This window comes from Nipponia nippon, unplaced genomic scaffold (assembly GCF_047370975.1).
Source record: "Nipponia nippon isolate SJK-2023a ecotype South Korea unplaced genomic scaffold, ASM4737097v1 scaffold_4, whole genome shotgun sequence".
Taxonomy (NCBI): Eukaryota; Metazoa; Chordata; class Aves; order Pelecaniformes; family Threskiornithidae; genus Nipponia; species Nipponia nippon.
The window spans coordinates 33,275,132-33,299,906 of NW_028262358.1; the positions used below are offsets into that span (position 1 = coordinate 33,275,132).

Below are 24,775 nucleotides of genomic sequence, written 5' to 3' on the forward strand. Positions count from 1 at the left end.
ACAAACTGTCTCTTTCACAGAGATATCTTAGAGCTCACTGCTGAGCAGTTCCAGTTTGCTTTGGGATATATCTGTGTTCTTCCTCAGTTCTGAGCACCTAAATAAACCTCAGATGAAGCTTCCTCAGAACTACACTAAATAGCAAATATTTTCCAGCTTAAAAGTAAGCGTGTAGGGTTAAGATGTGAATGCCTTCTAGTCCCTCCTCAGGCACGGTCATGTTCTTTGAAGGACATACACAGGCTTCCTTTACAGCAGAGTGATGCAGTTATTTAGTCAAGCATATTTTCCCTCTGCTGAAGACCACTTCTGTGTTTCTCCGTGTTTTGTAGTATCTTGTATGCCTAACTGTGTTTAGTGCTGTGATCTTCAGGTGTTCTTACTAGACAGCCTGTTCTGCTTTTCTGGTTAATCAGTAAATTTAAAGGAATCCGCAGCTCTAATCCATGTCTTTCTTCATAGTATGTATTTAATTACTTTCATTGGAATCTGGTTTCAAAGTCCAGTACAAGACAATGTATCCCACACTGTGCTTTGTCCATCTAATAAAACTAGCAAGGCTGCTTTGAGGAAAAAAAAAAAAAAAAAAAAAGGCAATACGCACATTGAAGTCTAGGAACAGGATTTTCCCCAATACTTTAAAAAAAAAAGTCAATAAAGAATTGTGACAAAGCGGCCTAATTAAGAAATCAAGACCAAGAAGCATGTAAAAAGCCCTCTGGGTGTGCTGTATTTTAAATTAACAGACACAAACTATGTCTGGTTTACTGTCCTGTTACATAACAAAACTATGCAAAGTGAAAACCAGGCATGTATTTACGTGCATTCTTTAAATATCAGGCTTAGATGTAGGGACAGCTCTGTATTAAGTGGCATGTGCTGGAGGCTCTATTAGGTAAGAAAAGGTATGCTTAGATGAAAGTCCAAGTTGCTGACAGACCAAAGTTAAACGTAATGAAGGGAAAGCAATCGAGCGTCTTGGTTCTGTAATTCATTTATGCATTGAGAAGCACTGTTGCCTGAATAGAATGAAACATTGAGAAGTTGCCTGGGTAAACGGAGAATCAACAAGGTTAGCTAAGCTTTCTCTGCAGAGCAAGTTCAATCTTGTTTTATAATCTGTTGGGTAAAACATGGTATCTACAGTGCATTTGACCTATATATGTAACTTTCTATTTTGTATGCTAAGATACTGGTGGATTGTTTAAAGTCACTTTTAGTAAATTTAAATAACTTTTGTAATTGCCTTGTTAAAAAAACCCAACCAAACAAACACTGATATGTTGAAGCAGTTAAAAAAGAAGAGTTGAGAAGAACTTAGCTAAGCTCTCCTTTCTCTGAAGCCTGTGGAAAACTGACAAGATAACATTCTATCTGCTGTATCGGTAGGAGTATGAAAATACCATCTCATTCTGGATTAAATCTTGCTATTGCTGGAAAGAAAACCCTCCCCTGAAATATGTAAACCCATATTTTGCCAGGATTTTTTTTCCCAAGTGGGAATTTTCAAAAGTTTGCCCTTTGATAGGAACTGTATTTTAAGATTAAACTGTTGATTGAAAAATGCAAAATATGTTTTTACTTTCAATAACACTTAATCAACCATTTTATAAACGCAGTGCGTGACAGCAAGGGGAAAAATTGTCCCCTGCTGTTTGTAGTTGATGTATGTAGGAATGTAAACACTGGGACTAACACTTGCTTTCCAGGGTTTGATTTTATTTTTGTTCTAGTTCAACGCGTAGATAAGAAGGAAGGAATCCTGTATACCCATATTGATCTCTCCAGCTTTTTGGGTTATGTTCATGTCCGCTTTTGGTTAGGTTTGTTATTTACATCTGTCCAACACCAAACATGAGGGTGGTGGGGTTTTTATTCTTTTAGAAGTAAAAGTTAACATTATTCCCTCAATGCCTACTTTCTATTTCTTGACTCTATTTCAACTTTGGCCTTGCGATAGGTGGCTACTGGCCATAACTCCATTGTGTTATTAGAAACAAACGGCTTCTGCCTTGGGTTTTACATTTGTTAAAATAGACTGTACAAGTTCTAGGATTAGCAATAGTCTTGGAGAACCTAGCAACTCTTAGTATAGGCTAGCTGGGAAAAAATGCCATGCACAGCAGTTAACTAACTGTGGATTCACTGCTGTATGCTCAGTTGATTTGGAATCAGACTTGTGTAGTCAACTGATGTCCTCTTTAATAAATGTGGAATTTATTAAATCCCACCACTCTTCTCTAATGCAGGTGTTGCTGACTCATATCCTGCACCTCTTGCCCCAGCCACCTTCCAAATGTTCTCTCTGCGTAGGTCAATAAAGGACAGTAAAACTTACACAGGTTAGCAAGACACAAGGGTGTTGCCTATTAGACTGAGACAATGTGGTTCACTTGTCTTATTTTTCTTTCTGCAAAAAAGGTCACAAACTATTCCCCACAGAAGTGAAGTAGGAAATCCAGGACTCGGCTAAAAGACTTCTTTTTACATCTGGCATGGTTCTTGTCCTGACAAACATGAAATTCATATTGTGAACACAGATAATGCTGAGGGGGAAATGAAAGGTCAGCTATCCTAAGTCCTGCTGGTTAGCATAGTCCTGCAGAGACTGTCAAGTGGCTAAGGCAGCCTGAAAGTCTTGTTTGCCTGGCCCAGTGCACTGGCCCTGGTCATATGCCAGCGTGATTAAGTCAGCTGGGAACTTGGAGTCCAAGTGAGCAATCAGGATAAGCCTGTGATTACACTAGAGATGGGGGTGAAAAAAAGGATGGCAGGAGCAAGAAGTGTATGCTTTTCTGGTGACTTTGAGCTGCTCTGGAGGGGGGGATAGTTACTACCATCCTTCTCTGAGAACTCTTGCCTTGAGCCGATTACATACTAAATGTGGCTGGCAGAAATACGCGTGTCCAAGGGTGCCACTGTTTTGTATTCTAGGCTGTGGCTTTTTGTATTCTCAAAGGATTTCTTTTTTGTCTACAAGAAGCGATAAGCTTTGATTTCTCTGTGCACAGACACAGAGTGTGTATTAGCCCTCCTAAAGATGACATTGGAATAGCTGCTCTTTTTGCTACCTTGATCAAATCATTTAACCTTATGTTTATTCTCTCATCTTTCTGCAGCTCTGCCATGTTGTGTCTCTGGCTACCAAAGTGAATATCATGGCATAGCAAGATTTTCTTAGCAGTAAAGCAGCTGTCTCTGGAAGAGAAGGCTGGGAAAAGAGGTGAAATATTTTAGTTTCAAGAATATATAGGTTAATATGAAAGTTTTGGAGAACTCAAACAGAAAACTTTAATAAATCATTACACGTACACACCTCATATAACTAGACATGAAAAGTAATTGAGGGAAAAAAGTTTATTTGAGTTTTACTCATTGGTAAAACCATTAGTTGCATAGTTGGCTTCTCTCTCCCTTTCCTTACCCAAACCCCAAGCTGCCAAGATACACTAGCGAGGAAAATATTTTCTCTGATGTGCAGTATCCTCTACTCAATCAGGACACATCGGGGTGGGTGGGGTGGGGAAGGAGTGTTGGGGGAAGGCAGTTGGCTTTAAATCTCTTTTTCTTTTTTTCTTCTTTTCTCTTTCTCCAACTACAATAGATTATGGCATTTATTATTATATTAAATATATAATTGTTGCTTAAAAACTAATTCAATAGATGAGCTGTCAGCCAGGATTAATATAGTCCTAGTTTGACTGTGAATCTACTACTTTTGATGTAGCTATAAAGTACTTACAAATTCAGACTGTGCCTGTGAAATAGCTTCTGCTGCTTTTAATATGGAAGCAGATGTCAAACTGCAATATGCCAACAGGGCAGGAAATTTCTGGCCATGGCAACTGTGTTGCCTGTCTGCATGAAGAGTCTGAGGAAGTTGTTCTGTCAATCTACCTGTGACCACCCACAGACTCTTTTCCTTCAAAAGGTATACTGACTGAGAGGGTTTCTTTCCTCTTTATTTACATGTTACATGTAATCCCGAGACAATATTAGCTAGGTCAGCAGAACTTTGTAATGTATATCTGACCTGGTAGCCTTAACATGTGACTCAATTTTTTATTATTGAAAAGATAAACATTAACAGTTAAATATGTTTTGATCACATTTAAAAATCTGATTATTATAAACAGCTGACTGCTACTGTAACTTTATAGCTGGAACCAGAAAACCCGGGTAACTGCAAAAACCATGGGGGACAAGTAGAATGGTGTGCAATGTACATGGCATGGATTTTTATTTTATTGTTTTTAAAGTAATTTAGAAGTTACTTTAAGCTTTTTCTTGATTTTTTTTTTTTTTTTTTAAAAAGCCATGAAAAATGTCCATACAGCTGCTTGTACCACTTCACCTATTTGTCTTGCTCTGCTGCTGCTGGATTTGGTTAAAATTAAAATCTGCTTAAAGATGAACAGCAGTATAGAGTTTTATCTGATATTATAAATTTAAACCTTATTAGTGTGGACAATTTTATTATGATTGGCTAAATTGTCATTATTGTATGTACCCATGATTAGATACCTACTCCACAGTTTTCTGGTTTCTTCAAGTTGTATAAAATATTTGAATGTCAATGTGAAAAGAGATTGCTGTTGAAGCTTTATTCCTTGTAGGAAGATCTCTAAAGTATTTCTTAGATTTGTAATTCTCAGTGGTTTTCTGTGCATTAAATATTTACATCCTCAATTAAAAGAACTTGAGAAAGAAGCAAAATTACTGCATGTTCCTTCAGCCTCAGAAGACAAAGCTTAGGAGTCCTGAAGGGATGCATCAGTTATTGCTTTAATGGACTCTGCTTTTGGATGCAGCAGCCAGCTGAGATTGCCCTTTATGCACACGGTAATGCTCTGAGAGTAGAATGAAAGCCACTGGTTCTGATTTCAGGCTTAATAGTTCAATTGCCTCTCCTTTCTTATGGAGAAACACTTAGCAGCATTTGCAAAAGAGAATTGTTCATACCACTGGGAGAAGCTTAAAACTACCATTAGACTTAGGTCCGATCTCCAGGGAATGCTTTGAATAACATGGGACACTTTATTCTCTTCAAAAGAGACCTGGCACTGAGCAATATCTGTCCTTGTATGTAGTAGGGTGCCTGTGGGGCAGGATCTGTTGCTCTAGTTTATATAGCCTGTTTATTGTCTTGTGTCTTTAGTCTGGTCTATCTGGCTATAAATATCCCAGAAGTCCTTTTTCTTTTCTATTGCTCATTGTTATCAGACCCAGCTAATCCTTATTAAAGTGTCTAGGATTTCCCGCCAAATATTAAATTATTCCTACTTGATATGCAAAACCTGTATCACAGCTTTCTTGCAATCCTTAACTCTTAGAATAAATCACTAATCACGTATGGATCCATGCACCAGTACATCCTGGGGGCTACCCAGCTGGAAAGCAGCTTTGCAGAAAAGGACCTGGAGGTCCTGGTGGACATCAAGTTGCACATGAGCCAACACGTGCCCTTGCAGGAAAGGTGGCTAAAGGTATCTTGGGATGCGTTAGGCAAAGCATTGCCAGCTGGTCGAGGGAGGTGATCCTTCCCCTCTACTCTGTACTGGTGAGGCTACACCTGGAGTACTGTGTCCAGTTCTGGGCTCCCCAATAAAAGAGAGACACATGGGGCATGCTGGGGAGTCCAGCAAAGAGTCACTAATATGATTTCCTATGAGGAAAGGCTGAGAGAGCTGGGACTGTTCAGCCTGGAGAAGAAAAGGCTCAGGGGGATCTCATCAATGTATATAAGTACCTGAAGGGATGGCGTAAAAGAATATTTTCTTCTTTTCCTAGAAAGAATATAAAGCCTTGTGCACTTTTTCATGCTTACAGAGGCAGAAGGTGAGAGTTCTGTCCCACTTTTCCTTCTTCTGAAGGCCAAGAAGCTAAAGTAAAATGGCATATTCAGCATACTTAGTCTCCAGTGTGCTTGTTCCCTTAGTTTTATACCCTCACGTTACTTCTACAGGGACTGAACGTCATTGTATTGTGAACCATTTTACCTTGCAGTGGTATTGATCAAATGTCAAACAATCCCTCCTGCTAATACACAGACAAGGACAGCTAAGATGGGTCTATTGACTATTGCAAGCTTTTAAACCGGCATAGAGACTTGCCCTAGCAAACCTTGACAGGCCAGTAGAAAAATCCAATTTGAATAAATGCATTAGTATGTGGCTTCCCAGTTTGGGAAAACCTTGCTGCTGTTCTGGGCTTGCCCCCAACAGAAAATAGAGGATAAAAATAGAGGTAGAAACATATCCATAATACCGATGTGGGTCAAGGCTTCTCCTTGCTATTTTCAAATTTGTTTTGAGAACTTTTCAGCCCTACTGTTAGTCATATAGGGGGCATGCAAGTGGCATGTGCCCAAAACATCAGAGAGGAACTCCTCTCCTTTGCCCAAGATAGGGGAGATTTTAACAACTAGTTCTTGTGATGTCTGGTAAATCTTGAGTGAAACAGGTCATCAGAGGGTTAACAAAAATGTCACCAAGCCCAGGAAACACAAGGCTGTATTGGAACAGTGCTGAGGTTTGTCTGTGGGGAAGTACCTGCAAATGGAGCAAATTATCTGCTTGACTATGTTCAAATGGCATCCTGGTTTCTACTTGTGTTAATGTCATCGGAAGATGTATTAGTTTTGTGTGTGTCTTAAATCTCCCTCTGTAATTGCAGGTCTGTTTACTTTCCGCAAGAGCTCCAAGGACTCTAGATCTTAGTTTCCTTTTTCATTTGCCAAAGTGCAGAATTGGGGTGGTGGGGAGTGAGGGAGAAGAGGAGGTTTGGTTCCTGTGAGACAAAAGTCGTTTTACTGAAAATAAAGTCCTGCCTTTATCAGTACAAACTGTCATGAGGTGGGGTTTAAGGGGATGTGTAAATTCTTAGTTAACTATTTTCAGCTTTTGAATTTGGGCATACTTGAAAAGGTATTTTCTGAATGACATCTTTCAAGATAGTAAGAACACTTGCACCATCTACCCTCTTCCTCCTCTCCCTCCTTGCCTCCTATTTTCCCATCCAAAGGCTTTTTAGAGCAAATTTTCTTTAGTTTAAGAAATTCAGCACAGGCAATGTGGGGTATTCTGTATCCTAGCATATGAAAATAAAGGCATCTCTGACATTGCCTAACAGATTTACCAAGCAAAAAAAACGTATTTGCTCTTCAGTTGTATAGTGTCCACTCATTGTTTGTTGAAGCCAAAATATTTAATTATTTCAGTATGGGCAAGAGTTATGCAGCTTGGAAAACAACTACGTATTTCCCACTGCACCAAAGCTATCTAAGCATGTTTCGTGACCATCTTTGTTCCTGCAGCTGGGATGCAGCAATGCACATTCAGGCTTATTGCAGGCATAAAGTAACTTAAAAGACTAGACTACAGATCGTAGATAATTGCATGCTAGTAGCAGATAGCTGTGTGCAAATAGGGACAGGAAGAGAGTGGCAGCTTTGGCTGGAGAGTATCTGTGGTTCTCTATATAAAGTGTTTATATAACTCAGAGAGCTGGCCATCTCTCCCCCCAAATGTTAACTGCCTGGGTGTGAAGGGCAGCTGTGTGCTACTCAGTCCAGCAGCTTCTTCCCCTTGGGTTTGGGCCCCCTTCACACCTCCAGACGTCAAAAGCTGGCAGATCTTAAAGTAACGGTACGTACTGGGAAACTGAGCTTATTAGCTCAGACTGAAGGTGGACTAATGCAATGAGATAATGGCCCAGTGACAATGGAAACAGATACTTCAGTGTTTCTCTATGAGATCAGTTGCTCTGTGAGGAAATAATTTTAAAAAATGCAACTGCACTTATAGCATGGAAAATGACTGGAGGACTGGTGTTTGATATAACATTTAGTGCAGCATTGCTGGGCAGTGGAAGAAGTCAAGGTATCTTTTCAGGGATAATAGACACAATCTGTGATCTATCAGGTACTTTGGATGTCCTTTGGGACTTCCTTTTAGGAAGTTCATCTGCAGACCATAGCAGAAATAAATGAAGTTACTTTGGTCTCCACTCAGATGAACTCTTGTGAGCTATTGTAGCTGCTTCAAATATTTTTTTGGAAGGGGGTGGCATTGTGTCTTTACTTGCCAACTCTTGATCTGCCCATTTTAGGGCTACTTTTCATTTCAACATTACTTTCTTATGACAAATGACTGCCTTGGTGGGAAGTCTTTATCCTTTTCTATCCAGAGCCTGTAGGCTATGGAAAGACACTGCATGCAGTTTTGCCCACACATTGAGTTTACCGGGAGAAAAATCTAGTTCTGTACCTTTATTCGCTTTCAATGCTTCTCCTTTTATCTTCTGTAATAGCTTGTGTGTTGAAAGTGCATTTTTAATTAAATTGTTTGCATCTTGTATATGCACAATACATTCACTTTGAGGGCATTTTTATTACAGTAGGAGGGTGGTGATATGTAATAAGTCTCAAGAATAATTAAAACTTGTGTTAACTTGTGTATGTTTTCAGTAGCAATTGAACTTCGCGTTGAGTCTCTGCTGGGTCCAAGATCAGATCTTAATCAAGTAGGAAGGAAGGAAGGGGTGATGAGGGAAGGAAGAGTTGATTGTAGGTACATCTGTAAGTTCTTACCAGTTTAAGATAAACCTCACCTGTCATGTTTATTAAAAATAAAAAAAAGTATATTGCCTTCAATTTTAGGTATTTAGCTCAAGATATTTTTTGTGTTCAACACTTGTTGAGGGCAAAACACAGAAAGTGGCATAACGTTATGAATCGACTTTTGGAGATACCCTCACCTCTCCTGTATATGGATTTAGCCTCAAAGTTTTGTTCATGCAACCTTGGTTTATACTGAAGGGAAAAAAGCAGACTAACCTGAGAAGGCTTTAACTGCGGCATGACGTGACAGAGCAAAGGTTTAAATAACTAGGGATTTCTAGGAGAGAGTATGATAAATCGCTTTTCTCTTTTACTTTGGGGAGGTAGAAAGACATGTCAGAATTGGCAAGATGCATGATTTTGATCTGAAACTTTGACTTTCTGCACTAAATAGTCATTAGTTTTTTTTATCAATGTGTTTTCTACAGTCTAGTTCTGGAAAGGCAGGGGAGGCTGGGTCTTCCAAGTCCCTTCCTACAAAAGGTGAAGATGGTTAATAATTCTTGAGCACCTGAAGACCTGAACAGATGTTAAAAAAATGACCTGCTGAATCTGTGGAAATGCCAATAACTACACTTGCTTCCCTAAAACGTTGTAAATGAGTGCTTCACGTTCATCATGACATACTAGATTCAAAGATGGAATAAGAAAGGGGCCTGATTCAAGGACAATGATTAGAGTCCTGTTGCATGAAATACTTTGGAAAAGCGTTAATTTGTCTGTACTGAAAAGTACAGTTTTACATTGGCTTGTAGTTGGTTTGACTTTGTCAGGGACAGCAGGTGAATTAACATTAATCGCACTAGCTTTGCCAAGGATTCTATGACGTCCTGCTCATACCCAAGTCAAGCTGAGGCATGTAACAGTGTTTTGAAATGGATAGTAGTTCTGAAGATGTCCCTAATATTAAACCAAGTTCAAGAACTGCACTGGGGGTTAAATGCTAGTTCAGTCTGGAGGAGTGTGTTTGGTCTCTGGAAGAGATCCATTTGGGTTAAACTGGTAAATCAAGTAAAAGCTTATCTAATTAAAACCTCCTGTTTAACTGTCAGAGCACCTGCACTACTTTTTCTTCGGTGAAGCAAGTTTTTAATATTTCATAAAAATATTGTTAGCGAACATACTAGGCTAGCCTTCACAAAAAACTTGAATGATTATTTTGAAAGTATGAACAAAGGGGGAAAACCTGAGAGGGATAGACACATTTCTTTTTCAGGCTGCCAGGATTTTCCAAGAATGACTGTAAACTGTTTTCTTACAGATTGTGTCAAATGCTGCTGGACAAGGGGTTGCCATCACTGGGAACAATACTTTCAACAACTGGAATTGGCCTAACGCTGTGATCTTTGCTGCTACTGTGATCACTACAATCGGTAAGTATTTATTATGTCAGCTTTCCTAACTGTAGTTTTCTGTATGCTCTAGTGTGTTTGTACTCTTCCATTTGTGTGTCGAGCTAGACACTGAATAAAGTCCCAGTGGCTGGAGTTGCCTACAGTACATGTTCACTCACAGGTTCATAGACTGAAAAAAACCATTTTTTTGGCACACTCTCCATGGGTATACAGGAGAGGGATGTGTGCCTTTCCAATAAGTAACGGATTCAAGATGCTGTTGGGGATGACTGGTGTCATTCCAGGTCCATTCATTCGTGCACTTAAATTTCCAAATTATAGAATCCCAAAACAAAAGTTTTACAAAACATTCAATTGAACTAATACTTGAAGCATGTGCATATGAGGTTTTTGTATAGCTGTCTTGTTACTCACGTGCATCCTCTTAAGCTACTGATTTATCAGTGTTCTTTGCTTGCAGAACAGTCCAGACTTTTTATCTGTCTCTTAAAGAAGGCAAAGTAGAACAAGTGTTGTCTTCTAAATCTCTCTACAGATTTGTGCTTGTAAAAACCCCCTGCATTGAAAGACTTCTTCCTCCTTTGATATACAGATTTTCAGAGCTAAACATGATCTGCCTTCTGCTTTTACAGAAAAATCTTTGTTACGTGGTGTTGCTACACACTTGCTACACCTACAGTGCAAAAAAAGGAATGCAAAATAACCAGAGAAGGCTGGAGGTATACAGAAATGGAAGTCTTACTGTTAAACCATATGCAGTACTGTGGTTTTCTTTATTATTTGAAACTCACAATAGCCACCTTATGACAAAAAGTTGCAGTCAGGAATGCATCTAAATAAGAAACCTTTGGCAGAAGCTCAGAAAATAGGCTGCTGATTTTAGAGCCTGAGTTTGTAATGCTCTCTTGGGTTCCGTGACCAGCAAAGAGCTAATTCCAGTTGAAATACCTTGCTATGTCACAACTCACCTTGCATTTAACTTGCAAACTCTTACCCTGGAAAGGTACCTGGTCACAAGTTAAATGTGTATAGTGGATCTCTCACATGGAAGCTAGCTTAAGGATGAATTTTGAGCTTTTATTCTGTAAAATTGATTCAATCAAGTTTTAAACAGTGTTGCTTAAGGTTGGGAAATCATATTAGAAGTTTTGAGATGAGCTTTATTTCATATTTATCACATCTTGTCAAGAAAAAGATGCACAAAATCTAGGAAGCACTTAAAATGCAGTAATCCTCTCAGCCTGCATTAACGCAATACACGTTTGCTAGAATTAGAAGGTATCCAGATTCAGAAGATGAGCAGCTAGAGTAGGCTAAAGCTCTTTCAGACGGTGAATTAAGGAGTGTCTGATACAGCAGAAGCCCACGCAATGTTTTTTTGTGCATAGGTAGAATTGCCTTGAATTCTCTGCAACAAGAACAGACCGTGCATGTACTTATCTCTTTTAGGTTACGGAAATGTTTCTCCAAAGACACCCTCTGGGCGTCTCTTCTGCATATTTTATGGGCTCTTTGGAGTTCCTCTCTGCTTGACATGGATCAGTGCTCTGGGGAAGTTCTTTGGAGGGCGTGCCAAGAGGCTGGGCCAGTTTCTGACGAAAAGAGGAGTAAGCCTGGTAAGGCCCTCTCTTGTTTACCCTCATGCTGTGTATTTTTGATGCATGAATTAAGCTTACACTTCTTAACTTACCCGGTAATCTTGGTAGTAAATGAACACTTGCACAAATATGAATTTTCCCAAATGGTGTTGCATAGAAATAACTGAAAGGGGGATTGGGTCCGGTATGTTAGTTCTGCAAGATGTTTTAGCAAAATGAGATCTTGTAGAAACCTTTGGTACTAAATATAGATCTTGAAGCTTCTGTGGAGGCATGTATCTCCTTACATTAGAAACCTGTAGGACAAATGTAGGTGAGACTCCATTTCACAGACTTTCCATGCAAGCTCCTCTGGCATGGAAACAAGCTGTCCTGCTTTGTTCCCACCTGCTTCTCTGCTAGCATGAGTACTTCCTGCTATGCAGTGAACCAACTGGAAAATAATGTTTTGTTCTGAGTTACTGGCTTGTGGGTTTTTTGTTTGTGGCTTTTTGTTGGTTTTTTGGTGGTGGTTTGTTTGGGTTTTTGGGGGGATTTTTTTCCCCAAGTGAGTTCTATCTCAGTTCTAACTCTGCACAGAGATGGGAGGCAATGGAGGGCTATAGTGCCTGGAGGACAGCGGGACTGGTTTAGGTCCTGGTTTCAGAAACAGAGCAAGAAATTTTCTTGGTTCAGCACCTGAGAAGAAAGTACAGAAAATGATGGTGAAATGCATGTGTGTGTGCAGCTTTGTGCAGAGGTTACATGAATGGCAAAGGGTAGGGGGCATAAATAGGAAAGGAGCATCTTAAACACTTCTGATGCTCTATACTCAAATGAATAAAAGGTAAATCAGAGGTTCTGACTGCTTTTTAGACTAGAGTGCTATGTCTGTATCCCATGCCTATTTATAAAATATCAGGAACTCTTTAAACTTTTCAAGAGTGTGAAAGAAAACTATGAGGAAATAATTCTGTTTGAGCAAGTAGTTGTAAGAATAGCAAGTTCTGCATAAAGGAAAAAAAAATAGTTGTGTGTTTACTTCAGTCAGTGACTTTTATTTATGGCTGATAAACTGTTAGCACAAAACTCTGAAATGTCTGATATTGTCAGATGATGCTTGGTGCCATGACAGGGAAAAGAAAATTTGGAGATCTTTCCCTGACTTTTTTTTTTTTTCTTTTTTCTTTACAGAGGAAAGCACAAATTACATGCACAGCTATTTTCATTGTTTGGGGTGTCTTGGTCCATCTGGTTATTCCTCCCTTTGTCTTTATGGTGACTGAAGGATGGGATTACATTGAAGGCCTCTATTTCTCATTCATCACTATCACCACCATAGGATTTGGAGATTTTGTTGCTGGTAAGTAATTGTATTTTATGTAATATTTCACTATGTGTATAGTGTGGCAATTCTTTTTCCAAACTCTTAATTTGAAAAGGTGATTTCTAAGCTTTTCCAAAACATTTTGCTGAATAGAAGGTTCAGTTAAAGCTGGGTACTGATCCAATGGACTAGATCTGGCTCTTCAATCTTGGTTTAGGTACCTAAGGCCTTTATTGGACTAAGTCTGGAGCCAAGTTCTGGAGTTTGTAATTCTTTCAGGTCCTCCAGGTCCCTATTTCGGGCAAGGAGCTATCCTATCTGCCATGATAGTTAGGCACCTTTGAATGGGATCCAGTATACGGAGCAGGGCATATAAGTACTGGGCAATGCTCTCTGTGCAGCTGTCTAGAACTAGTCAATAGGAAATGCTGAGCATACTGGTGTCTCCTTTTAAATCCTGTCTTTCTCTAAAATCCACTGCCTTGTTCAGGGCTTTGGAGATGGTCCTTGTAAGTAGAATTCTGAATCCTTTTCTTAAGGAAGGTACCTATATCCGTAACCTCAGTGGCAGGGAGAAGGCTTATAGTTTTCAAAGAGGAAAAAAGTTCATTTTTATAGCTTACAAGGAGAGAATAAATATGCTTCCATTTTATGTTGTAGTCCAGGGGTCAGAATACATGCAGCCAAGAAGTAGAAGACCTGGGATCAACTTTTTCTGTCAGAAGGGCTTCAGATACCCACTTACCACCTCCCGGAGCAGTGTTCAAACAACTAGTCTCTGTTAGTGTGGAAGGGAGTAGTTGTCAGGGTCATAACTTCAAAGGTTTATCAGCTGAGAGTCCTCTTTCAGTAATATTCTTGTTTTTAATTCTTTGTAGGTGTAAATCCAGATGCAAACTATCATGCCCTTTACAGATATTTTGTGGAGTTATGGATCTATCTGGGACTAGCTTGGCTTTCACTCTTTGTTAACTGGAAGGTCAGTATGTTTGTGGAAGTCCACAAAGCAATCAAGAAACGGAGGAAAAAAAGAAAAGAGTCATTTGACAACCATCCTCGGTCTAAAAAACCCCTTCAAATGGGTAGCTCAAAGGATGTCAATATCTTCAGCTTCCTTTCAAAGAAAGAAGAGACCTACAATGATCTTATTAAGCAAATTGGGAAAAAGGCCCTGAAGACAAACAATGAGAAAATTATTAAAATAGAAAATACCAAACAAAATATACAGAATGCCAGTATAGATGTCCAGGTGACTTACACAAAGACAGAGTCTTTTGAGTACGATGAGGCTTCCCTGGACATTCAAAATGGTCATGTACTGAGACCCCTGCATGATAAACGTATTGGAGACAGCCCTCTAGAAGGAACCATGTTTGTAAACCAGCTAGACAGGATTAGTGAAGAAGAAGGGGAAGTGTGGGATTCCAGAGACTATCGACCCTTAATATTTGAGAATGCCAATATAACATTTGTAAATGAAGATGATGATGAAGAGGAAGATATCTCAGATGATGAGGAAACGTCAAAATCCTCCATGGATGATAATCTCGCAGAGGAATCTGAAACTGCAAAAAAACTGGTAAAATTCCCATCCTCTGATGAATCTACTTTTACCAATAACGAACTAGAACTTTCTGTGCCTTATGAACAGCTGATGAATGAATATAATACAGTAAGCAATGCGAAGGCTGCAACGTGAAGCATGTTTGACAATGGTTTTCTGAAAGTGGTCAGTGCATATTGAACAAATTAACAGAGCAAGGAGAAAAGCATGTTTTTGCAGCTTCTCCTGTCTCTTTGAAAACAAAAGCAAGTCCCAAACTAATAAACTCCAGTGTCCTTTTCCCATCCTAAGTTGGTTTCTGAGCCCATCAGCTTTGCTTATCCGAAAAACTTGTAAAATAACAGTTGAATTTGGAGTCCTGCTCCTTCCTGGGATTTTATGGTTCTTGAACAAAGTAGAAAAGAAGAGACTAGTTAATACACTGGACCTGCTCTGCGTTTATGCATTTCATTGAGGAATTAGTTTGGGAGTGTAACTATACTGTTGCAAAGAGACTGTTTTGGGCATCAAATGTGTTCGGTTACTCCATTAGCCTTTCACCTCTGAAAATCTAGATTTGAATCCTGCTTTGGTCACAAATGAAAGCAAGGGGTTTGCTTTTTTTTTTTTTTTAAGTTGTTACCACAAAAAATTGGTGTAACCATGAGTTGTTCTTAATGAGAAACTTTAGATGGAATAATGGGACACAGATCTGAGCTGAGGTGCACTGGCAGACTGAGGAGGAAGCATCTGAAACATCTGTCTAGAATATGTCAGTGCTTGTCAAATTATAATGAATTGTAATTTTATAAATAAAATATTAAAATTAAAAATTCTAAAGGAACAGATTGAGAAGGAGCCCTCTAACAAGGAAGAATCATCTGGGATGAAACTCACCAATTGCGCTGCTAAACATCAGCCCCAGAACTGCTGAAGAGTAAAGTGACTGGAAGACCTATTGATCAAAGCATGTATGAGCACAAGCAGGATGCAATGAACTTTTTTATTGTTGAAAGTGTCCTTCCACTGTCCATTTCCTAGAGGAAATACTTGAATGAACCTTATACAGTATCTGTGTACAGGTGAAGTTTTATTGACACTGTTCTTCTGAGGAAAAAATCACCTTGGGAGGCACAGATATTCTCCAAATGCCCTAAAGCCTGTCAGAAGGGACCTGTAGCACTGCTGCTGATCTGTGCAGTGTGTTAGTCAGTATTGTTATTTGATGTTCCTCCCTGCCTTGGTACTTCAGACTAGACTTGAATGAGAGATGATTTTTGAAACAGTTGATTACACTTTGCTTATTTGTTTTGTTTTAAAGTATGACCTATGTGCATATACAATGGTTATTCTATCCCACTTTCAAGAAGGCTGGGCGATGTCAAATCTTGGGCAAACTGAGATGTGATCAAGTGACTTAAGTCCATAAGGCGCTTTTTAAAAGGAACTTTGGCTCTAAGCTCCTGAAAGTATTATCTTTTGGCTTGGAGATGGGCTTCTCATTGAGAAGGAAGTATGTCTCTTCATAACTTTTATGCCCAAATTGTTTTGGCTACAAAGAAAATTATACCATGGTTTTCGTTTTCTTTCTTTTTCCATATCTATGTGTTAACCCTGACAACTCTTTCAAATGAGGCTCTTGATTACATGTTGGCAAAAGGTACTGACATCAGCTGTATCCAATATACTTGGAACAGAAAATAGCCAAGACCTTTGAACCTTAACATGTCAAGTTCTGTTGTCCTGTTTAGTTTTACAGTATTTAAGTCATTTCAGTATGTCCGAAAGTTTCCAGAGTTCAGTGAACAGTTAAAAGTTGTCTCATTCTTGTTTTCAGTGTAATGCTGGCAGACTCACTAGCTCTGTAAGAAGAGCTTATGGAATCTTGCAATGCTAATCTTGAATTACTAGATATTTCTAATAACTGCAAATATTGGCTGCAGCTTCAGTTGCTGGCCTTCTCCACAGAACAAGGAGGACATATGGGAAACTGGCACTGTGGTTGGATATCCTGTTGATGGGAAGTTTTGAAGTCATCTACTGTGGAACAAGGGACTGTATTTACTCATTTCTTTTCAGAATTTTCCACATATATGACATTTTTTCAAATAGAAAGTGAACACAAGGCTAGGGCCAACTCTGTTATACTGGCAAAAATGTGGAATCGACATCATTGGATTTGGTAATTAATCTGTATTTTATGATAATATCACTGAAGAGAGATTCTAATTTGAAATCAAATTTTATTATATTACTGCTATTTGGGGCAGGGGTGGCTGTGGATGAATTTGACTTGTATCTGACAGGAAAGAGGGAGAGGCCCTATCAAGAAGATTCTGGTTTACTTCTAATAGACACCCCCACCCCTGTCGTTTTAAAATGACTCCAAGCCCTTCAAGTATTTCTATATATCTGAAGGGTTGTGGTTGACAGCTATACCTTGTAACTGTAAGAAATGCTATGTGAGACTACATGCATGATACACAGGATGCTTGCGTAGCAAGTCTAGCCTTCTTTTTTTGTTTTGTTTAAAAAAAGTGTACATTAGCTTAAAAGAAAATGAGAAAGCACTCCACATAGCTTTTCTTGTCCTCCAACTTGTCTTCCATTATTGATGCAAAGATCAAAGTTTTAGTGACAGTTAGAAAGCTACAGGACAGTGAAGAGAGAAAAAGCTTGCTGAAAGTGCATGAAATGGAAAAGCATAGTCCAATCTTCCTTTAAAAAAAGATAAATTTCTCTTTAATACGGAAATAATACAACCCAGACACTTGGCTGGGCTGCTTTGATTGGGAGGGGATGTTGCACACTGGAACCCAGACTCTCCGTTCTCCATAGTGAAGTGCACTTGTACGCCAGAGCTGAGAATGGATGGGATCTGTTTCATATTATCAAGTTAGATGTGGCTCTCTGGCCTTTCCCAGTGTAGTCAGCAAAGACTATAAGTCTGCATAATAAGTATCATGGGATTTAAAGTAATAGTTTAAATTTATTAAAACAAAGTACAATATTCCCGCTTTTTTGGGAAACATGACTACACCTCACAAAACTGTTCTCAAGACATCCTACCATGTGCCTTAATGTAATCCTAACACTGGGAAAAAATTCCTCTTTACACAGGGGCCAACACAATTGGTCTCATTAAGCCCTACTTGTTTTCAGTGTTTTGGAGGGGTTTAGTTGGCGCATAGCTTTCATACTGGCTCTCTCCAAAAAGCTGAACCATTTCCCAGGGTTTTTAAAATTATGGTGCCGTCTCAGACCTGCTGAAGTGCTAAGCAAGACAGCTTTTTGCCTGCCTGTCTTCCACGTCTTGAGAAAAGCAGCTGCCGGGGGGATCTAAATTAATGTCTCTTTTGCCTTTAGATTTACATGTAGTGAGTTGGAGGGGTATCCAGGCTGGATTTTGAGCTATTCAGCCTCAAAAGTGCCTCTGAGTGAATTCCCCAGTGCTACGTGGTAAGGTCTTGTAGTTATTTCAATTATCTGGTCAATCTGGACACATTTTCTTTGGATGCCGTGTAAGATTTCATTTGGCTAACCAATAATGTTAACAGCTCTCTTAATGATATGGAGTTAGTTTTATAGGTTAGACAGATCTCTTCCTGGAAAGAGAGGAAAGGGGATTTTTAAAGAAGAAGAAGAAAAGCTTAAAAGCACAAATAAGGAAGGGATGGAATAAAAGTGAAACTCTTCTTTCTAGCTATTGCCTACAACTAGATTGTATTTCCAGTCACATCATGTGAAGCATGGGTCCACTTTCACAACATAAACTTACTCATTTTGCCAAGATGAGCCAATACTTTAAAAAATTTAAAAATCCTGAAATGTGACAACAAAAGTCTGTTGCTACAAAAGCCCTTTTAAGTGCTATAGACTATGTGACCCCATCCTTCATGACATCATTGCAACACTTCTTGGTTTTGTCTTGTGCTATTGAAGCCTATTTTTACCAAAGGGCATCGTTTTCAGATACATATCTCACAGCAGGCAGTCTGACACATCTGATACACTGGTACGAAATCACTGAGGAAATACAAAAAGTGGTGTGTTAAATTTTTCTGAACTAATGATTTGTGAATCTGTTGCTGGCAATGGATGTCACAAAACATGCATAAATAAAACCATAGACTCATAACAGATCCATGGTGACACAGTTGTGTATGTTGAGATGTTTTTTTTTTTCCTCCAGTTGATCTGGGAGACTATGTGTAGAGACAGACAAGCATCACTGATGAGGAGAGCAAAAAGCAATATACAAGTTTGTTGACCTAAACAAAACACCCCAAGAACTCTGTTGTAGACTTGTAATTTTTGTGCCTCATGGTATTCATTCCATTTGTGATGGATTTACCTTTTTAAAATGTAGCTTGTCTTTCATACGGCTTTTGAAGTTTGTACAGTTCTGACTCTTATCACTCCATAATATGCCTGTCTGTCTGTTCTTTGTTGCTGATTGTCACTGGAATCACACTGTATGTAAATATTTGCTAAGTCTTTGTAAAATGTAATTTATTTTAATATTTTGCAATAAAAATTTTACAATTTATGCTCTCTGTCATGAGGAGAATGGCAATCAAGAAATGAGATTTCTTTTTACAACTCCCTACACTTGTAATGAGCCTCACAGATGAGACTGGTCCTGGTCCAAAGACCTCGAAGGTAAGGAGCCAATAAAACAACTTGTTTTATGCAAGCACATGCCAGTACTTGTATGGTGTATTAACGACTTCAGTTCAGTGGCATCTGGTCTTCAATTAGATACAGCGTAGCAAAGTATTATTCAATGAGGATTTTGGACAGCTGTTGAAAGATAAACAAAAGTTTATTCTAGGGGCTGGGTTTTTTTCCAGGGGCTGTTTTTAAAGATGTGCAGAGACAGGAAGTGTTAGAATTGATCAGTACTACAATAAAATAAAATGGGTGTTTATGACTGCTATCTGAATCTTATGCCAGAGCTATTAAAACATCTAAGTAGCTGTTTATGACTTTTCACAAGATTTCTAGCAGCTGTGCTCACCATTTTGCAGTCTAGAAGTATTTGCTGTCCTTCAACTCCAGCAGTTTCCTTAAAACACCTTGGAAAATTGGTAACTCCCTACCTTCATGGGTAGCAAAATGTGACTCGGTGATACCTATGACAGAGACGGAGCTGCAGAAATTGAGACAATCTCAGCCTGAGAAACAGAACCTTAGCTTTTGGGCAACTGAGTGAAATTGCTGAAGTGTGCGCTAGGAAAGTGGGGAGATGCATAGGCACAGGAGGGAAGGGTGGATGCTATCATGATTTGAGTAAAGGTAGCCGATCTCTACGTTTTCCTCCAGCCCCACAACAGAGGAGTAGCAGAGGAGGAGGAGGTGCCCGACGGGTGACTGATGCCAAAAACACCCAAAGAGGGAGGTGGGGTCCCCTCGTGGAGCTGAGGGCTGGACATAGCTGAGTCTGGTAAGCACCTGATAACATTTCTATCTGCTCCCAGCAGGCTGGAGCCCACAGACTATTGTTCACCTTCTGCCCTCGGTATTTTAGTAAAGTGTTAGTAATTTATAGGAGGTAGGGTAGCAAGAAGTAGGAAAACAGGATAAACCTGTATCTGTTAAGTTCCTGTTCTTATGGTCCATGCCTGGCTGCAGGTTTCTCTGAACACAATAGCTTAATAGATAAAATCGCAGACCAGCTGACACTTAAAAAAGCTGAAATCTTTTCACTGAACTCTTATCATAGGTCTTTACAACACGTGGTGCAACATGATACCAGCAACCTGCAGTTCATAGAAATGGAGAACTCAAACCTTTAATTCTGGGAGATGAAGATGATGACATAGTAGGTAGAGAGTTGCTGTTCAGGACCGTTTTACACAGGAAAATGCTACTTCCCTCCCTTCAGGGCAACTTCCTGTAGCTGGACTTAAGTCCTGAAGAACCCATAAAATCTCTCTTTCCACTCTTATGCCAGGACCTGCGGGGAGGTGGGGGAGGTCTGTTGCCCTATAGTTTGAGCAGGAAGATTTTTCTTTTTAAATTCATGACTTGTACCTTGTGCCTTTCAACAAGAGTTAGATTTTTGTTGTTTGTTTGGGGTTTTTTTTAAACCTTTTTTTAGCCTCAACCTCCCTGTGGTAAGATAACTAATACTGGAATATCTAGGAATAAAAGGTTGGGCTGAGCACAGCACCCATTAGATTTTGGCTGCTTTTTGTTCCAGAAAGCCCTCTGAGAACTCCCCTGACCTGCCTGCAGACTGGGCCTCCTCTGAGTACCCTGCCTGGCTTCACAGCTGCTTGCGGGCTGTGGCTTTATTTTGACTCCGTGCCCAAGGAACAAGAGGGAGTGATGGTAGCAAACCTATCCCTGCCAGGGGCTACGCATCTCTCTGAAGGTGAACCCATGGCCTTGCCTTTCCCTGGCAGGCCCTTAGCTCTCTGCTCAAACATGTTCGTCACTTACAGGTCTTGCACAGCCTGGAACACTTGAAGGGCTTGCTAAAGGATTGCTTTTCACTTTCATGTTGGCAGATACCTTCTTCTGCGATGCAGCTAACGTGACTCCTGCTGACTCACAGCATGCGGGCAAAGTCTCAAGGAAAAGGGGTGCGCTACTGACCTTTACTGCTTTGATTTCCGTCCTGGCTCCCAAGAAAACCAGACTCATAAGGCGTTTGGTTTTTTGGGGGGTGATGTTTTGTGGAAACACAGATAGGTGTCCAAGCAGGTGTTTTGTGTTGTGGGATGAAAACAAATTGAAGCAGTGGTTATCTTGGACTACACAGCCACCCTAGCACAGGGAGTGGTACCGCAACTGATAGGAGCACAGAGGTCCAAAACAAAACACCCACAAAGATTCAGCTCACTGACCAAGGAAATTTGCTATTTCACATCAGAAGGGCTTATCTGGAAAGGGAGAGTCGAGGTGGACGGGCATGCTGGACGCATTATCCTGCACAGGGGCTCCCTGAAAGTCAGGTAGCATGCTCCAGTTAGGAGGGCTTCCTCTGACAGCCAAGTTTCCAAGTACAGCCCATAGCCTTTCTGGTTAAAAACCCTTTCTGGTTAAAAAATATATATGAGAAATATATTGGTGTATGAGAAATATTCTGATGGAAATATTTTAATAATCACTTTTGGATTTTTACAAGTTGAATTGAAACAACTGTGAATAAAAGAGGTTTAGTTTTCTATTTTTAGAATATTTTTTATGGTGTGCCAGAAGTTGTCTCCCTATTGTCGCTCCTTGATGCTCATTGGAAAGAGCAGAAGAGAGATGGCGACAACTCGCTCTTCATATTTTGATGGTTATGTTGTTTTCTACACGGAGGAAGTTGTGGAAAATACATCTTGCCCTCCTTTTCTCCTTACTAGGGTGGGGCTCTGAATGACGGAGAAAGCAGAACAAAAAACCTGAAAATATGAACTCTGAAATTGGGGTGAGGAGGTTAAAACACAAAATATCTGAAGTAAAAGTTAACCTTTTTCCCGCAGACATTCTTTGAAATTTCCCATGCTAACCTTTAATAAAATTGTTTTGGATACTTCCCTAAATATGCCAAACAAAAGTACTTGTGTTTCCAAATTAGATCTATGCATTATTTGTTCAGGAAAAAACCAAGTACTTTGACACACTTTCAATCTTATTGAAATATGAAAGTAATGTTTGGCACCATGATATGCCTTTTAATTGTAAGGAGAATGAATACACTCTATGGATGACCATAGTCCCACACTGAGAGCAAAAATCCTGTTCAAGGCCTGTCAACAGCTTGGCACTGTTCTGTGGACTTATGGCTTTGGGCACTTGTTGATCGCATTTTTGTTTATCTAGTTAAGTTTCTGGGTGTATAAGGAAGTATAATTCCTAATGCTGCTAAGATCAGAGACAAAAATCCTCTTGTGTGCTTATTTGTGGGTTGGGCCCTACCCGTACTGATCAAAATAAACTGGGTGCAGAGGAGCACTCGTTCCTACATACTCCTGGTTGCTGGGCAGAACTGCAAAATATATGCATGAGAATGTGAAATAAATCCATGCTCGTGTTGAAATTGAAGTCACAAGCTTCTGAAGCTGGAGGATAAGTGTTTATTCATAAAGCTGTGTTGTCCTTCTCTGGCAACCTTCATATTTGCTGCTTATCGGTTGTACGTTGGCAGTTAGCGAAAAGTAAAGGAACAAATGAAGACTTGAGACATAGACAACCTCTTTTGATATTTTCTATTCCTCTCAGCCTGGGACTTTTGCCAATTCTATCTCTGGCACGGCTGGAAAGGAAGGAAAAATAGTAAGCTAATTGGTCTGCTTTTTAATTGCTGATTAGAATGGGAAATGGAATACAAGAGCAGGAGTAAGCAACATGCCTTGGGTATCTGAGAGGGACGCTGCCCTCTTTGGCTGGTTTTGTGGCTGTCGGTTTTTAATAAATGATAGAAAATTGGTGGCTTAACTCAAAGTGAGAAAGGCTTGCAAGGGGGACTTGCTTTCATATAACGAATGCAGCCCAGGTTTTAAGGTTTTCTTTGCTGTGTTTCTTCAGAAAGTGAAGCTCTTTAATCTGAAATATCAGACTAGACTCTGAGATGTAAAACAGGGGTCAGGTGGAGGCAAGAAGGTAAACTGAATACCTATTTTTAAACTTTAACCTCTAAGTTCTCTGTAGTTCTGCAGTACAAGTTCTCCATCCTTTACAGCTGCTTAAATTGAGGAGAGAGCCTGACATTCAGCCCCTACTCTGATAACCCCAGCATGTCAGTCAAGCAAAGTTAAAGGGATGTGGTGTTGAATTGAGAACGTTTTTTTTTAGGGCAAGAGACACGATTTGTATCAAGTACAGGAAGAAATCAGAGACCCAAAACTATAGCAGCTGAGGAATCTGTTATTTGTGGGGAGATTTGCTCTAAAACACTAGGAAATAAGTTTACTTGCAAATAATTTCAAGTAGTTTTCTGAAGATGTTGTCTGGCCAAGTGATATTGACTTCTCTGAGGGAGTTTAATTCTATGATGTTTATCAGTAGCTGAAAAGTATAATCTTATGGGGGCATAATAGCTGAAAGCTGCAAAATCTGCAGGAAAGAACTGGCAGCCTGTTAAAATGTGTAGGCTTGAGACAGAGTTTTTCTTTCAGAGAACGCAATAAAAATTAAAAATAAGGTGGAAATGGATTGAAGCTCTAACTGGCTTTTATTTAAAAGTTTCTGACCCCATATATTACTGTGCCTTCAAATGCTATGTGGTTTTGGAAATGCTTGGGATAAACTTAGCTTCCTCTGGCACAGAGAGGGAGGAAAAGGCTTTGGGGTTATCACAGTTTATTTACTGTAAAATGACCATGCTTTAAAACAACAACAACAAGATTCAGGATGGGGAGAGCAGTGACTGGTTTCAAACACTATTCTACTCGGACCTACGCAGTAATGACCCAACTCATTTTTCATGGAAGGGTGCCATTTCCACCCCTTTTGCCTGTCTCTTCTGGCTCCCACCACTTTTCTCTTTGCTTACATGTCTTAATTTTCCCTTTCCTCTGCCACGCTGCATCTGTCCGGTTACAATCCCTGTGGCCACCATGGAACATCACAGCTCCCTGCAGGCGGGACACAGCGGCCACTTGGCATTTCAGGCTGGCAGCCAGAAGACAGATTTGGCTCCTCCCTTTCAGAGTGCCAGCCTGAACTGCTTCAACTAAAGGAGACAGAGGCTGAAAAAGGAAGGCACCCAGCTGAGGGGTCATGGCTTCCTTCAGTGAAAAAGTTCAAGCTTTTGCACATTTTCAGCCATGTTATTTATATCTGCTGGGGATTTAGATTTGCAGGGATATGGTTCGGTATGGGCAAGGGTAGAGCTTCACCACGGGGCCATGAAGTGGACTAGGCAAGCCTATCTAAATACTCACAGAGACTTGTTAGTGAGGCTGGGGTTCAAAATAGCTTTTGAAAGAGGCTGCACCTATTGTGAGTTGTAGTTGCACCCTTGCCAGCTCCATATTCCTCCTCACCTTCTTCCCACTCCAGTTCCCTTTTACCACCACTCCTACACTCCCCAATCCCACTTTATGACCACGGTTGTCCCTACTGCTCCAGCCTCTGAACTGGGAGGATAGAGCTTAGCTCTTTTTAGTCTGGAACTCTCCAGAAGGCTTCCAAAGCCTTAGAAACACTTTAGCTTGTTGCTGTGTGTTCAGACTGCTTGATATGACTACATTTGTCATGTAGATGTGACCTAAAACTATGTTCCAGTTGCACCAAGTAAGCAGCGAAGTTATCACCTGTTTAAATAAACCTTTGGCTCCTAATCAGCCATTCAACAGAAGAAAAGAAATTGAATAGAACAAAATATGTTTGATTATTTACTAAAGACATAATCGC

At 39.9% G+C, this 24,775-nt stretch overlaps 1 protein-coding gene across 2 annotated transcripts in view; it reads left to right on the top strand.

The window, feature by feature from the left end:
- The window catches only part of KCNK5 (potassium two pore domain channel subfamily K member 5), a 36,898-nt gene extending 17,927 nt beyond the window's left edge, over positions 1 to 18,971 (top strand). Inside the window, exons 2-6 of one of the 2 annotated variants that reach the window (XM_087775605.1) lie at positions 9,882 to 9,993; positions 11,425 to 11,591; positions 12,747 to 12,915; positions 13,758 to 14,458; positions 15,264 to 18,971. In XM_087775605.1, the coding sequence (XP_087631731.1) occupies positions 9,882 to 9,993; positions 11,425 to 11,591; positions 12,747 to 12,915; positions 13,758 to 14,458; positions 15,264 to 15,356 (1,242 nt within the window). In that variant the 3' untranslated portion in view covers positions 15,357 to 18,971. Of the gene's footprint in view, positions 1 to 9,881; positions 9,994 to 11,424; positions 11,592 to 12,746; positions 12,916 to 13,757 lie in introns of both variants that reach the window. The other variant, XM_087775604.1, reaches the window with a different exon arrangement.
- Positions 18,972 to 24,775: the final 5,804 nt, after the last annotated feature.